The sequence below is a fragment of the Entelurus aequoreus genome, linkage group LG07 (genome assembly GCF_033978785.1).
Source record: "Entelurus aequoreus isolate RoL-2023_Sb linkage group LG07, RoL_Eaeq_v1.1, whole genome shotgun sequence".
NCBI lineage: Eukaryota > Metazoa > Chordata > Actinopteri > Syngnathiformes > Syngnathidae > Entelurus > Entelurus aequoreus.
Genome location: NC_084737.1, coordinates 47108718 through 47125054, shown reverse-complemented (window position 1 = coordinate 47125054; position 16337 = coordinate 47108718). Strand labels below are relative to the sequence as shown.

At 37.9% G+C, this 16337-nt stretch overlaps 1 protein-coding gene across 1 annotated transcript in view; it reads right to left on the bottom strand.

The window, feature by feature from the left end:
• The window catches only part of ddx20 (DEAD (Asp-Glu-Ala-Asp) box polypeptide 20), a 42819-nt gene that overhangs the window by 17235 nt on the left and 9247 nt on the right, over window positions 1-16337 (bottom strand). The window contains exons 2-9 of the mRNA XM_062053779.1: window positions 13373-13467; window positions 11010-11178; window positions 9583-9697; window positions 9183-9325; window positions 8908-9046; window positions 8715-8773; window positions 5876-5958; window positions 5701-5806 (exon numbers count right to left, since the gene is read on the bottom strand). Of these exons, the coding sequence (XP_061909763.1) occupies window positions 5701-5806; window positions 5876-5958; window positions 8715-8773; window positions 8908-9046; window positions 9183-9325; window positions 9583-9697; window positions 11010-11178; window positions 13373-13467 (909 nt within the window). The remainder of the gene's footprint in view (window positions 1-5700; window positions 5807-5875; window positions 5959-8714; window positions 8774-8907; window positions 9047-9182; window positions 9326-9582; window positions 9698-11009; window positions 11179-13372; window positions 13468-16337) is intronic.

Below are 16337 nucleotides of genomic sequence, written 5' to 3'. Positions count from 1 at the left end.
CCAGAGAAGTGGAAAGAAGCTAACATGATCATCATTTTCAAGAAAGGGGACAAGAGGGACCTCAAGAACTACAGACCTATTAGCCTTCTTTCAAACATATACAAGTTGTTTACAAGAATTCTGACAAATCGAATGGAAAATACACTTAATAGCAACCAACCCAGAGAACAAGCAGGGTTTAGGAGTGGTTTTTCTACCATGGACCATATTCATACATTGAATCAGATCAAAGAAAAATGCCAAGAATACAACAAACCACTTTGTATGGCCTTCATAGACTATGAAAAAGCATTTGATTCGGTGGAGACACAGTCGGTTCTAAAAGCTCTGCAAGATCAAGGAATTCATCATAAGTACATTAACTTCCTCAAGGACATCTACACAAACTGCACTACCACAGTTACGCTGCACAAACCAAGCGAGAAAATCCACATAAAGAAGGGTGTCCGACAAGGCGATACAATTTCGCCTAAACTGTTTACAGCTTGTTTGGAAGGCATATTTCGCTCTCTGGAGTGGGAGGATAAAGGAGTTGATATCAACGGAGACAAATTTAATCATCTGAGATTTGCAGATGACATTGTTGTCTTGGGAGAGCAAATCAGTGAAGTGGAAGATATGCTTAAAGACCTTGCAAATGCCAGCAAATGTTGTGGATTGAAAATGAATATGAAAAAAACAAAAGTTATGGCAAATTCCATGGTACCTCATGGACCTGTGACTGTTAATGGAAATGAAATTGATGAAGTTAATGAATATATCTATCTGGGGCAGAGATTTAGCCTGAAAGAAAAGAGTCAAGAACAGGAGATAGGGAGGAGAATCAGATTGGGCTGGTGCCAATATGGAAAACTGAGCAACATCATGAGAGGAGAAATACCGTTAAGCCTAAAAAGAAAGGTCTTTAATCAATGCGTGTTACCAACCATGACATATGGAGCTGAAACCTGGGCATTGTCAAATAAAATGGAAAAGAAAATAGCAGCAGCACAACACAACATGGAAAGAAATATGCTCGGAATCACATATAAAGACAGAAAAACAAATGAATGGGTGAGAAAACAAACGCAAGTCCAAGACATTATGAGAACTATCAAATTCAGTAAGTGGAAGTGGGCTGGACATATCAGTAGAACAGATAATAGATGGACTTCCCTAATGACATCATGGAGACCCATGGATGGGAGCAGAAATAGAGGAAGACCAAGAGTGAGATGGCGAGATGAGATAGACAAATATTGGGGAACAGTGCAGTGGCAGGGAGCAGCTAGAGATCGTTCACTATGGCAGAAACATGCTGAGGCTTTCGTCCAGCAGTGGACTGACAATGGCTGATGATGATGATGAAGAGTAGTTTTAATGCAACATACTTTTACTTGAGTATATTTATAGAGAAGAAACGCTACTTTTACTCCGCTCCATTTATTTACATTCAGCTCGCTAATCGCTACTGATTTTTATCGATCTGTTAATGCACGCTTTGTTTGTTTTGGTTTGTCAGACAGACCTTCAAAGTAGGATCTATCGCATGCCTGCGTTTCACCAATCAAATACAGTCACTGGTGACGTTTGACTCCGTTTCACCAATGAAATGCAGTCACTGGTGACGTTTGACTCCGTTTCACCAATCAAACAGAGCCAGGAGGTCACGTGACCGCCGCTAAGTTTCAGCGGCAAAACAACAAGCTTAAGCTTACATGAACTCAACGTCAAATTTACGTTAGTAGGTATTTTGGCTGTCACCGTAGGCTGATGTTAGCTTCCCTGCTATGAATCACTGTCAAATTTACATCGTGTGGGGACATTTATTAACGCACTGCAGCCTCATAGACACGCACAGTCGCACACACACTCATGCATGAATAGAAACACCAATTTGAAATGCAAAGTGTGTTCTCAGGTGCAGCCCACGCATATCTGTTTATGGTTTGCGTAAAGGCTTTGTTATTTTCCTTTGTAATCTCTGCCTACTGAGCCTTTGGTGCTGTTAAGTTATTGTGGCTCAATTTGTCTTAATTTTTTTTATGTTAATGTATTATTATTTAATATACAGTATATTATTGTTTTAGTTGCTTAAGAGATATTCCTGGCTCTGAATTTGCTCATTGCTATTTTTTGTGCATTATTTGTTGCCGTCATCATTAAACGAACAGGTTATTCATCAGGTACTCAGTACTTGAGTAGTTTTTCCACAACATACTTTTTACTTTTACTCAAGTAAATATTTGGGTGACTACTCCTTACTTTTACTTGAGTAATAAATCTCTAAAGTAACAGTACTCTTACTTGAGTACAATTTCTGGCTACTCTACCCACCTCTGAACATGAGTGAGCAGTAAAGAATATGAAGTGATTTTTGTCCACAACACATTTTGCTTTATTCATTATTGACATGTTTCTTGCTCCTTTGTCGTATATATTTTTTACATGAGGTTTCCAGTTCATTTTATCATCTATTATTACCCCCAAAAATGTGTTTTCTTTTACCCTTTCAATGTCGACTCTGTCTATTTGTATTTGTGTTTGACTTTCCCTTCTACTGTTACCAAATAGCATTATTTTAGTTTTACTGAGCTTCAAAGATAGTCTGTTTTTGTCAAACCATCTTTTTAATTTGCTTATTTCTTCTGTTATTTTTTGTATTATCTTCTGTGTGTTCTCTCCTGAACAAAAACTCAGTTGTATCATCTGCAAAAATACTAAATAAGCTTTTTGTAGTTTTACAAATGTTTAAAAAAAAAAATTATTGAACAATTTTGGTCCCAGTATTGATCCTGAGGTTTGCCACAAGATATTTCAGCTCTGTAGACGTGTGTTCACCTATCTTCACGTATTGCTTCCTGTTGGGTAAGTAGCTTCTTACCCAGTTCAAGACCAACCCTTTGATGCCATACCGTTCTAATTTGTTTATTAAGATATTGTGATTTATTGTGTCAAATGCTTTTGTTAAATCCATAAACACTGCAGCAGCACATTTTTTGCTATCTATTGCATTGGCAATCTCTTACGTTATTGCGATTAATGCCATTGATGTTGAATTGTTGGCTCTGTATCCATATTGGTTGTCTGTGAGTGTTTCATTTTTATTTATGAAATTGTCCAATCTGTAGTTAAATAGTTTTTCAATAATTGTAGAAAAGTGTTGAAGTTGAGAAACAGGTCTGAAGTTAGAAACTGGTGTTTGTCTCCAGTCTTATAAATTGGTATGACATTTGCCATTTTCATTTTTTCTGGGAAGTTGCCTGTTTGCGACCCCCAAAAAGGGACAAGCGGTAGAAAATGTATGGATGAAATGATAGGTTGCTGATATATATTAAAGGTTCTGAAATCTTTTCAATAACCTTTTTTATCGTTTCCATATCAATTCTGTTGGAATCAGTTGATGTCTTGGATTTAAATTTTTTCACAATATTGAAAGGGACAAGCGGAAGAAAATGGATGGATTGATTATTTCCTCTTTTGTCACACCTTCGAGGAACATCGAGTGGGGATTTCGGTCTACAGTGTCATTCAAGTCCTCAACTGACCCGGAATCTAGAATCTTTTTGTCCAGATTTGGTCCAATGTTCACAAAGTACTTATTCAAGCTTTCAATGACTTTGTTCATCTTGTCATATTGTCCATCTGACAAGTATTTACAATAATCCTTCTTAGCACCATTTTTAATATTGCTATTTAGGATGCCCCATATTGCTCTCATATTGTTTTTGTTGTGATCCAATAATTGACTGTAATATTCTTTCCGTGTTCGTAGTATGCCAGTTAGCTGCTTGTTATATGTTTTTTTACTTGTTTTCTGCCTCTGTAGATCTTTGTGTTATAAATGTTCTATATAATGTATTCTTCTTGTTGCAAGCATTTTTCAGTCCTTTTGTCATCCATGGTTGGTTGTTTTTCTTTTGCTTCTTACTATGTTGTTTCAATGGACAATGTTTGTCATAAAGCATAACGGAAGTATTTAAACAAATACTATATACATCATCTACATCATTTTAACTGTACATTGTCCCAACTTTGATCTCTCCGATCATTCTTGAAAGCTGTCATTCTTTGTTCTGTGCATATTCTTCGAAATTGTATTTTTGTCATTAATGTTCCTCTTCTTGTCATTTCCGTCATAGGTTATGAAAACTGGCAGATGATCACTGATGTCGGATATTAGCAGGCCACCCTGGTATTATTATCAAAATCATTAGTAAAAATATCAATTACCTAGCGCTCCTACCTTGTAGGAGGTGATAAGATTCTGCTTGGCCTTGTGATTTTAGAATATAAACTCAGGCTATACATTGTGTCAATAAAGTAATCTATGGACTTGTTAGTTAGGGTTCAAGTGTTCAATGTTGAAGTCTCCACATAGTTATTTTTTGACTGATTTCAGTAAAAGTTGCCTTAATCCAGTTCTCAAACGTATCAATGTTTGACTTAAGTGATCTATATATGCACACACACAAATGATCAGTATGTTTTTGCTTTTTTCATTACATTTTTCAATGGTTATAAATAGATCTTATCAACAGCTAATTTACCACAAAGCTTTTTTACCACTTTGTAGTTTAAGTTCTTCATCACGTACACAGCTACTCCGCCTCAGTTCTTGTTGGTTCTGTTGATATACCCGGTAATTAAGTTCATATCCTTCCAGGTCAAAATCCATTCCTTTTTTAGTAACAATCGTTTGTGAGATAGCAATAATTTTGAAGGGATCATTGAATTGCTCCAAAAAATGCTTCTGCTGTTTAAATGAATAATCGAGAGATTGTTGTCGATTTTAATGTTTCCGTTATATTGTTCGTCTGTATAAAAGGAACAATTATTACTGGCATGAAAGAATAAATCGGTATCTGCATCTATATCCTTATCTAATCCCGGACTATTGGGATCTATGCTGCTGAAGGTTTTCAGTTCAATATATTCCTGTTCACAAAACACATTTGTGTTGCTCTCTGAATGTCTATAACTGTAAATTAATGTGCACCTGAATAAAGATCATCTTGTTCGGTAATCTCTTGGAGCATTGTAATTTTGTAGTTGAATGTCGATGTTTGTTTTCCGTCAGACTCCATTATCGTCATTTTTGTTGTGGTTGCTGGGAGTTCTGATATTCGTCCAGATCTTTGAGGTATTTGACAACTAGAACTCTTGCTTCAGCTTTATGTAGATTTTACACTTGGTGCTCCAAGTTTCAAGCGATCTGCGAATTCATCAAGGAAATGATGCCGCTGAATGACCAGTCCTTTACTGTGACTTAAGACACTGTACCCCGTCTACTAGTAAGCCACGGTGTCTACTTTTGGGCCGCGGCAATTTTTTGGGATATATATTTGCTAGCGAAATACAAAGTGATCGTCACACTCCTGCATACACTGATATTGTAGATGGAAAAAAGAACATAAGCTTCACTACCAATTTATGTATGTGTGATGTTAGATCAATCAAAGTAGTGATGTCATATTTGATTAGGAAAAATCTACAGGTACAGTTTTTCAAATCCACCTTTGTTTGAGTTTTTCTCACCTCCAGATGTGCACAAACCATAGTTAAAATCTAAATTAAAAAAAATAATAGATACATAAGTCATAGTCTGGCTCGAGAAGAAGGAAGTTACTGGCTTGAAAAAAATATATTGTGCATCTTTAGTAGAAATGTTGCTTTTTAGGTGCTATTACGAGCTTTACCAATGAAAAATTGGAAACTAACCAAAACGTCCAGCTCGTCCAATTCGATGCATGTAGGTTTCCCAATCATGTGGCACGTCCAGGTTGATCACCAAGTTGACCTTCTCTGCATCTATGCCTCTGGAGGTCTGATAGTGAGAGAATAACAATAAATGCATGTAAAAATTTGTAAAAAATAAAATAAAAGTGTAACTGACCAGGTCAGTAGAAATGAGGACCCTGCACTGATACTGCTTAAGTTTGGACATGGCCTCAAGTCTCTGCTCTTGACTCAGACCTCCTGTGAAGGAACATACATCTTGTTTAAAGGGGAACTGCACTTTTTTTGGCCAATCATTCACAATCCCTATAAGACACAATAACTTTGTTCTAAATCAGTGGTCCCCAACCACTGATTTAGGGGGGGGATGCAGGGTATTTTTTTTTTTTTGCCTTAAATAAAATACAATTATGTGTGCTTATAGAATATATCCCTGCAGACTGTATTGATCTATATTGATATAAAATGTAGGAACCAGAAATATTAATAACAGAAATAAACAACCCATTTGTGCGAGTGAGTGTGAATGAGTGTAAATGGGGGAGGGAGGTTTTTTGGGTTGGTGCACTAATTGTAAGTGTATCTTGTGTTTTTTATGTTGATTTAATAAAAAATAAAAATTATATATACGGTATATACGTATATATATTTTCTAATTATTATTTCTTGTGCGGCCCGGTACCAATCGATCCACAGACCGGTACCGGGCAATGGCCCGGTGGTTGGGGACCCCTGTTCAAAATAGTTTAAGCAAAGAGGTGTGTTAGGTCTTATGCAATTTGTTATTCTTATAGCCAGACGTCACATTACATGACAACCTCTGAGGAAGGCAACAGTTGTAGCCGAAGCCATCAGGAACGGAAGTAAACACACAGGTCTGGCAGTAAGAATAACAAATTGTGTTCTAAATAGTTATAAACTGCTAGCAAGAGGCGGCTAACAATGCAGGTAAAGGGAATTGACCTATACTGCCTATAAAGCCCTCTAAAAACATCCATCAACGTTTTATATATACGCTATAAATTTGTATGTAATACTTACAGTATTTTGGTCTCTGGGCCCCAGGCAGGCTACAGCTCTCCATCCTTTAAGCCACCGTTTATGGAATGAGTATAACAACATAGCTTTTGCACCTGTGTAACCCCCATTTTATTGCATGTGGTAAATGGATCTGTAGCTACACGCATCTGGGTAGCTAAGACTTAAAGGGGAACTGCACTTTTTTGGGAATTCTGCTATCGTTCACAATCTTTATGAAAGACATGGCGACAGATGGATTTTGTTTAATGCATTCTAAATATGAAATACATTTGATCAAAAGTCTGCTTACAATGGAACCTATGGAGCCCTTAAAAAAACATCCAAACACCTCCATTAGGGTTTTCTATATATGATGTAAGTATGTTTATAATGTATTAACAGGCATATTTATAACAGTTAATATTAACGTATTTTTATAATTTTAAGCATACACGGCGCATTAATTAAAAAACATCACACCGTTTGCTTTTCTTTTTTTTTCTTTATCACTGATTTCTGCTCACTGCAGACTTATGAGAGCCAACAAACATAAAACATCACTTACTGCGCAAGGTCTGCTGTCATTAGAATGCAGACTGCTGGGATGATTATATATTCCTATTTAAATGAAGAATGACTCATAATCCTCGTGAAGAAACGGGTTGGGGGGGCGGTTGAGAACAAGCGCTTTGCGTGTCGTTTTTGCCAGGTCCAGGTCCTAAATTGCGGTCAAAGTGTACCAACTTATCGCATTATATTCTCAGCCATCTACTTTCCAGGTGAGATGCATGATCTATGATCTACAATAAACTTCCAAACAGCAAGGAAGCGAGGAAACAGCACACCACTCGATGTAAACATAGGGACACAGTAGTTTCCGCTATGAATAGTTTGTCTGCGTTAGCGCTTATAATAACAACATCACCAATACTTGGTTAATATTCAAGTCACGAAATGTAAATTAAGTATTGTTGGCGCTTTTTTAATGGTTATTTATCAGATTTTAGAGGCGGAATAGTGGAACTCCCACTGGCTCGGCTGTAAGCGGACTTTTATTTAGGTTCATTTAATATTTAGAATGCTTTTTTTTCTTTTTAATCCATTCGTTGTCATGTCTTTCATTATGATTGTGAACGAGAGGCACAATACCAAAAAAAGTGCAGTTCCTCTTTAAGCTACTTGAGTCGAGTTGAAGCTTATCCTTAGCAATATTGCTACGGCGCGCTTATTCGACGACAACAACAACAACAGCATTGAGACGAGAGTGTGTTGTGTTTGCTACTACTAATTATGGCAGACTTCAAAGCAGATTTTAGGACTTTAGGACCATTAAGATCCAAAACCTTATATTTTTGAGCCGGAATTTAGGGAGGATGGTCCATTGGTTGGAGAAGCTGAGCGGGCAAGAATAGAGGGTAAACGGAGCAGACAAGGGCCGAGAATCAGGACCGGCTTGACTTGGTGGTATAAATGTGGAGCTTGCCAAGTCATGCCGACAAAAACAGAAGGCTTTTGCTGCACTGAGTGGCACATAGTGTTACATCTATGGATTAGAAGTAGTTAGATCTTGAAATAATGCTGTTCTAGCCTGGTTTATAGCAGGTCACGGAATGTAAATAGAGCGTTGTCTGTTTTTGAATATATTTTTTTTAAAGAACTTTATAGATGGAATGGATGGATCCCATTTAGCTGCATTGTTAGCTGCCTCTTGGTAGCAGTATTTTATTTTATTTTTACTATTTAACACACACAGCAAATAGATAGACATGTGTTCTTGTCCCACATAGGGACTGTGAATGATGGGTACAATTTTAAAGAAGTGTGGTTTCCCTTTGAGATAAACAAAAACACTAACCCAAGTCCTCTCGTTAAGTCTGGTTGTTCAAACCCCAATATTTCATGTAAAGTGTTTCCAAGTGACATTTTAGATCATTTTATCTTAGTTGTTAATATTATCCTCTAACTCTGAATCTTACCTGAGATGCAAACAGCAGGTAGATCTTTAGAGGACAAGATGTCAGCCAGGTTCTGAGCCCTGAGGAGGGACACAATACTTTATTGCAACATTATTGTAAAACATCAAACTGAGAGAAGGTCCAAAATGTAGGTAAAAAAAACGATCCAACATGTACAAATTTGTGTTTGTGGATAAATCAAACATGTGATCACCTTGTGTGCAGGTTAGAGAAGACAAGTGCCTGATTGAAGGGTATTTTACTGAACAGCTCCAGCAAGAGTTGCACTTTCTCCTCAAAGACCTTGTGAGGTAATGGATGAGACTGCACCAGCTTGTAGTACTGCTTCAGGCCTGAAGGGGAGTGCAAATTAACATCATGCATAATAGAAAGATATTCATGTCAGCTAATAGTGTTTGTCTCAAGGCGCCTTTAATGGAAGAACACCACTGAACGGTTCATTTATTATTTTCTAATGCCAAAGCCTACCTTTGAGTCCCATTTCCTTAGGGTTGAGTCTGACAAAAGTGGGCTCTCTCATGTAACGGGTAAGGTGCTGAGCAAGGGTCTCTGGATAGGTGGCAGACAGTGCAAGCATCTGTTTGTTCACAGGCAGCGCGGAAAAGATCCAGCTGGAGAGAGACAAGAGCCTGCATTTCAGGTGTAATCCCTTTGTATTTTATGGTCAACATCGAATAGAAATTATTGTTAAAGCATCCACCAATCAGTGATACAACGAAACAAAATATAAAATAAATTTATAAATTGGAACAATAAATAAGAGAAGCCTGATTCATGGCATTAAATACATTATTACATGCACTTTTTATTCCAAGAAGCCTAAATTCAAGTGATATTGTACAAGAATGATCTGTTTTGGTCACCATACTTTATCTGTTCCTGAAAGCTGCCCTCCTCCAGGAGCTTGTCAGCCTCATCCAAAACAAAGAGGCGGATACTATTAGTGGACAGCATGCCGAGCTCAATCAGCTGCTTAATACGACCTGTGAGAACAAGCAGCAATAATTAAAATAACACAAATCCTAGCATGGTGTAGAGAGGGAGATGATTTATAATCCATTGGTTATTATTAAAAATACATTTGATTCATCTAACATTCTTATGAACAAGACAATTTTTTGTAGTGTTTTGTCTTCATTTGTTATGCAGCATCAAGCATAAGCTGCGATAAAAGTTTAAATTGAAAACTGTTTCAAAGTGTTAAGTATTTAAAAAAAACTGTGCTTCAACATGTGTCTGCACATAATTTCAATTGCAGTAGCAGCTGCCAAGAAGTAACTATACATTAAAAACATCATTGGCCCATAGCTTCCCATTATATCAAAACAAACAGTACTGTGTTTATAAATATGCTCATAAATAACAATAGTGCACTTTTTCGCATTCTAAAAAAACAGCATTGACGTGGGGCCATTAAGTAGATAAAACAAACAATATTTTTTTTAATATTCTTTCAACATGGTGGTACTGTGATGTCATCTTATAATTTGTAATACGATAGGCTAATAAAAAGTCTAAAACATATTTAAAGACAAATCTTTGTGTTGTTATTTGTTACTAGTATCAGCATTTTCTCTTTGTGTTACGCTTTTTTGCAAACATTTTTTTACTACAATATGCCACATTCCCATTAAATAAAGAGCTGCATTCAGCAAATGGCCTCCAGGCCACACTTTGCCTTCCTGGTGATAAAAGTAAAAGTTGTTGCCAAACAACAGAAGAGTGTCTCTAAGCAGTATTTTCTGAGCATTTGAGGTGCATTTTTGGAGGTTTTCCGCACACTCCCTGGGCTTGTGGTGGCGGATATCCGCTCTAAATCACGCAGTGAATACTTCTAGACAGCCTGTCTTTGATTACCGAATAAATGCATGACGAAAGATAGATCTCTCTTTCACTTTTAATATGTACCCTTACTTGCTAATTACAATGCATCACAGATCATTTCTGCGAAGTCTAATCCCTGGCAAACCTAGTGTGTAAGAGGTGTGTAAAGTGGCATTACATTACACCTGAAGTTATGCAACACTGCCAAAGGTGCATTATACTTTGTTTATGAGCACAGGAGAACCGGACAGGACAAACCCGAAGTCGTGACAGGCTTCCACTAGTAAGTAAATATATGCGAAACACCTGGCTTATTTTTTTCTTCTCTGGTGCCGACTTAGTGCTCCCATGCTGAAAAAAAGGTGTTTGGTACTGACGATACTGATAAAGGCATGTATCGATTACATTTGTGCATGTTCCTATCAAAATATCAGTACTTTTGACAACTTAGTTGCATGCCTAGCCTCTTACCAGGTGAGCCCACAGCTATGTGGCATTTCTTCAGGTGGAGTTTGTCCTGACTAACGGGCCTGCCCCCAATGAACACGTGACATTGCAGGCCCTCCATGGCACAGCCTATCGCCATCACCACTGAGTGGATCTGCACCGCTATCTCTCGAGTGGGAGCCAGCACAAGAACCTGCAAAAATCAAAAGGACAAGTAAATGTCAACAACCACTTATGTTTGATTGTGGCATATTGTGGCCAAATAGCTGTGTTCCAGCTCCCAATCAGTTAGACCCTGTAGCTAATCACAAAGTGCTCTACAATGCAGGGGGACCGGATGTTCCTTTATCAATAATTGTCCCATTTAATTTCAACATATGAGATTGAGCAGCTTAACCTCATCAGATTCAGACCTCTATAACTAAAGTGATTAACAGTCACAGCTATAATCACGATAAAGCTCACACAAAGTCTCGTCCCCCCACCGCCATCACCGATATAGAGAGATGAATGAACATTACACGAATATTGTACAGTGTACACTAAGGCTGGGAATCTTAGGGCGCCTCACGATATTATATGTGATATATAGTTCACAATAACGATTATATCTCGACACTTCAGAATTCAGGCTAGTTTCTAAATCAGGCTAATAACGGTTTGGGGAGGAATGTATTCTCTCTGTCAGGCACGTCTTTTTTTCCTCACTACATCGACAAAACAACACTTCCTCATTTTCCACCAATCACCCTAAAGGTGCGATACGTTATGTTCATGAACATGGTAAGTAAGTGTCAACATTAACAAACATTTACACCAGCAAGTCGTCACAATACATAGACACTGCATTGAGCTGGTTGGCCTGTTGCCAATTGTTAGCGAATTAGCGGAGTCAAAACACTCTAATGCAAGGCCATGGACTTAATTTCATTAAACTCTTTTCGAAAAACTGTGTTTTATCTTTAACAGTGTGTGTTTTACTTGCTACATGGTTTATCTATGTAGTTTTATTATGCTTAATAGTGTTTTTAAAGTTAGTAAATTATATTTATCTTGAAGCACAGACCAGGTGTGCATCTGTAATTCATTAAGTATTTTGTACAATGTAAGAGTGTAATGATTGATCCACACATCGCTAGATCGATTTATATTCATAAATTTCAAGTAGATCGATTTGTGCTCGGTAAGTTTGCCTTCCGGAAGATAGGTATCAATTCAAGATCGTTTTAAAAGGGAAACAATATTGGATTTAAGAACAGCAGACTTTATAAGAGGTGTAATACTTTTAATGATAAGGAAGTTGAATGTGGTCTATTTTCCTTGTCTGTAACATCATCAAAACATCAATGGCGGATAGCTAAGGTGGCTGAAAGAGATCACAACAAACACAAATGCCAGAATACAATATCATTAATTACAACAACACAACTTTCAGCAACAGCCCAGTTGCAAAAGCCATAACAAATTCAAACGACACAACACAATCATTTAAAGCTGCAACACAACTCTAAGCCACAAAAGATGTAACGGCCACACCGGCATTGACAGAGGAGCAAGTTAAGCGGCGCACCGACGTTCGGAACACAACAACAATAAGTGTGACACACAACATGCACCTGGCAGCCAAGGAAAAGTAATTTGATGAGAAACAAATAAATACAAGCAATGGATCAAGGAAGCTATGGAATTCAGGAAGCGAGGGGCCAACACCATCAACAGGGTTGAGGTGGCATACATGCTTCCACATGGACAACAGGGGAACTTTGTTTAGCAGGTAAATATACAGTTCAAATGTTGGTTACAGTACTTGTATTGAAAATTGCTTGAAAGTTTAAAATGTGTCCAGAAAGTAATTTCCTCTTGTTAATTCAACCTAAAGTGTTGGTTGGACTTTATTCAAATAAGATGTGAATGCAATGGCCATTAATTGTTGTTTACTTGCTTGTTTGTATTCATAGTTCATTTATACCTAATCTTAGAGCTGGACAATTAATTAAATTTTAATTTCGATTTCGATTATGGGCTCTCCCGATTATGAAAATATAATCATCGGAAAAAAAAACATTAATGGGCCATGCAACCTGCATGCAAATTCCCGAGCTTGTGATGGGGAAACAGATGAGGAGCAAATGAGTGAAAAAAGAGCATGAATATGAGAACAGCCTTCTTTCATCTCCGCTATATGTAATCAATATAGTGTTATCGTAAGATTTTCTGTTAAAATGAAGCCAATAGTGAAATGTATTTGTGTCGCCGTTTGTTTCGAAAAGTATCAAAGTACCAATTGCTACCGGTACGAACATGCTGGTATCGGGATAACGCTACTTACGGTAGTAGTTATGGGAATAGTTCTAGTGTACACTACTTGGGGAGAACCAATCACTCACCTGGGTGGCAGAATTTTCCAGATTCAAGGAGTCCAAAGCAATAGTGCAGAACACACATGTCTTTCCCGTGCCAGATTTGGCCTGTACAATCAAATCTGAAACGAGAAATCAAGTAATCAATTTATCCCCGTCGTAAGGAATAATAACAAAAAAAGTCTGCTTGCCATACCAATCATTCTTTTTTGTTTGCATATATATATATATATATATATATATATATATTTTTTTTTTTTTTTTTTTTTTTTTTTTTAAATAAACCTTTATTTATAAACTGCAACATTTACAAACAGCTGATAAACAATAATCAAAATAAGTATGGTGCCAGTATGCTGTTTTTTTTTCTCAATAAAACACTGGATAGGATAGAAATGTAGTTTGTCTCTTTTATCTGATTATTAATCGATTAATCAAAGCAATAATCGACAGATTAATCGATTATCAAATTAATCGTTAGTTGCAGCCCTTGTATATATATATATATATATATATATATATATATATATATATATATATCTATATATATATATATATATATATATATATAGATATATATATAGATATATATATATATATATATATATATCAGCTGGATAGTACAGTGGTTAAGCCCACTGACTTCGACACGGAGACTGGGGTCCGAATCCCGGTTGGGACAAACCATCATTAGGCAAGACCCCTCATGATACACTCGCCTACCTCAGGGATGAGTGAACACAAAACAAATAAGAGTCATACCGGCTCAGACATCGCCCGGTCAACAAGGTCTGCGTCAGTTGCTAGGGAACCAGGGCAAACACAGATGGACGAGGGCAAAAAATACGGAGATGCTGGAATGCTACTATAGAAGCAATCCTAGAGAAAAGGGCTACTACATGCAGCAAATGCGGGATCATTGGATACTTCGAAACCCACAATCAAGGCTAACAAATAAACAGCTGTTAACTCACTGTTCCAACATCCATAATTGAAATCTACTATCACAACTAAAGATTAATGAAATACAACAACCAGCCAGAACGACAGGTCAGCGGGGAGATGTCACAAAACATCTTTAGGCAAGACCCCTCATGATACACCCGCCTACCTCAGGGTAGGTAGCAATCCTAGAGAAAAGGGCTACATGCAGCGAATGTGGGATCATTGGATACTTCGAAACCCACAATCAAGGCTAACAAATAAACAGCTGTTAACTCACTGTTCCAACATCCATAATTGAAATCTACTATCACAACTAAAGATTAATGAAATACAACAACCAGCCAGAACAACAGGTCAGCGGGGAGATGTCACCCCCACACCCAAAGAGTGGGTACCATGCACCAACAGATACAGACAGCCTCAACACAAGAGCTGCTGACCTGACATCGTGACTAGGGCTGCAACTAACAACTAATTTGATAATCGATTAATCTGTCGATTATTACTTAGATTATTCCATTAATAATCGGATAAAAGAGACAAACTACCTGTCTATCCTTTCCAGTATTTTATTGGAAAAAAAACAGCATACCGGCACCGTACTTATTTTGATTATTGTTTCTCAGCTGTTTGTAAATGTTGCCGTTTATAAAGGTTTATTAGAAAAAATAAAATAAAAATGAAAATAAATAAATAAATAAAAACTTTTTTTTTTTTAAAGTAGCCCCTGCGCATACGCATAGCATAGATCCAACGAATCGATGACTAAATTAATCGCCAACTATTTTTATAATCGATTAGTTGTTGCAGCCCTAATCGTGACCCACCAAAAAACTGGAGCCCCTGACGAATACCAAAGCTGAATTCTAGTGGATGTGAATGCTGCTCTGAAGACAATCCCCACAGGAACCATCACGGAGACCAACAAGCTGATACACAGTACAGCTACGGTAATCATGGAGATGGGCTTGGGACATAACAAGCAGTACCCACCAACTGACAACACAACACAACTCACTCTCCATACCAGAAGCACTCTAAACTGCCAAGCAACGACTCAAGAGATACACCAAGGAGGGGGAGGCCAGGAGAGTAAACAAGGTGTACTCTCAGCCCACCAAGAACTGAGGTGGAAAAATACTGGAAAGACATATGTCAAAGATAAAGAGCTGGACAGCACCAGGACCCGATAGCTAGCTGAAGAAGCTAACTGCACTCCATGCTGCTGAGGGATGGGACCCACCCAAAAGGGCTAACCCAGGGCAGGACAGTCCTAATCATGAAGGACCCCCAGAAGGGACCCATCCCATCTAACTACCGACCAATTACCTGTCTCTGCACAACATGTAAGGCCCTGTCAGGCATCATTGTGGCGAAAATGATTAAAGGCCTACTGAAACCCACTACTACCAACCACGTAGTCGGATAGTTTATATATCAATGATGAAATCTTAACATTGCAACACATGCCAACACGGCTGGGTTAACTTATAAAGTGCAATTTTAAAATTCCCGCCACACTTCCGGTTGAAAAACTCATTTGGATATGATTTATGCGCGTGATGTCACAAAAGCAACGGAAGTGGTTGGACCCCATCGGACCCGATAGAAAAGCCTCTTGTTTTCTTCGACAAAATTCCACATTATTCTGGACATCTGTGTTGGTGAATCTTTTGCAATTTGTTTAATGAACAATGGAGACTGCAAAGAAAAACGTTGTAGGTGGGATCGATCGGTGTCTTAGCGGCTAAGTACAATACTGTAATATCTGTGATATTTGCATTAGTGTACTGTCTTTAAGGGTTTGGGGAACGCGCATGCGCGAGTGAGTTGGCGGAGAACTTGTGTGTGTGAGCGTGAGTTTTGGCTAACAGCAGCTCGTGTATGTGTGTGCGTTATTTTTTGAACTACAACCAGTTACCGCTTTTTAATAAAGCGATTGAGCAGCGCTTCCTCGTCTGTGTGACTCCTTCTCCACTGCGGGGCATTACAATACTTACAGCAACACAACAAGGACTACTTACTACGCCTAGCCGATGCTTGCCGC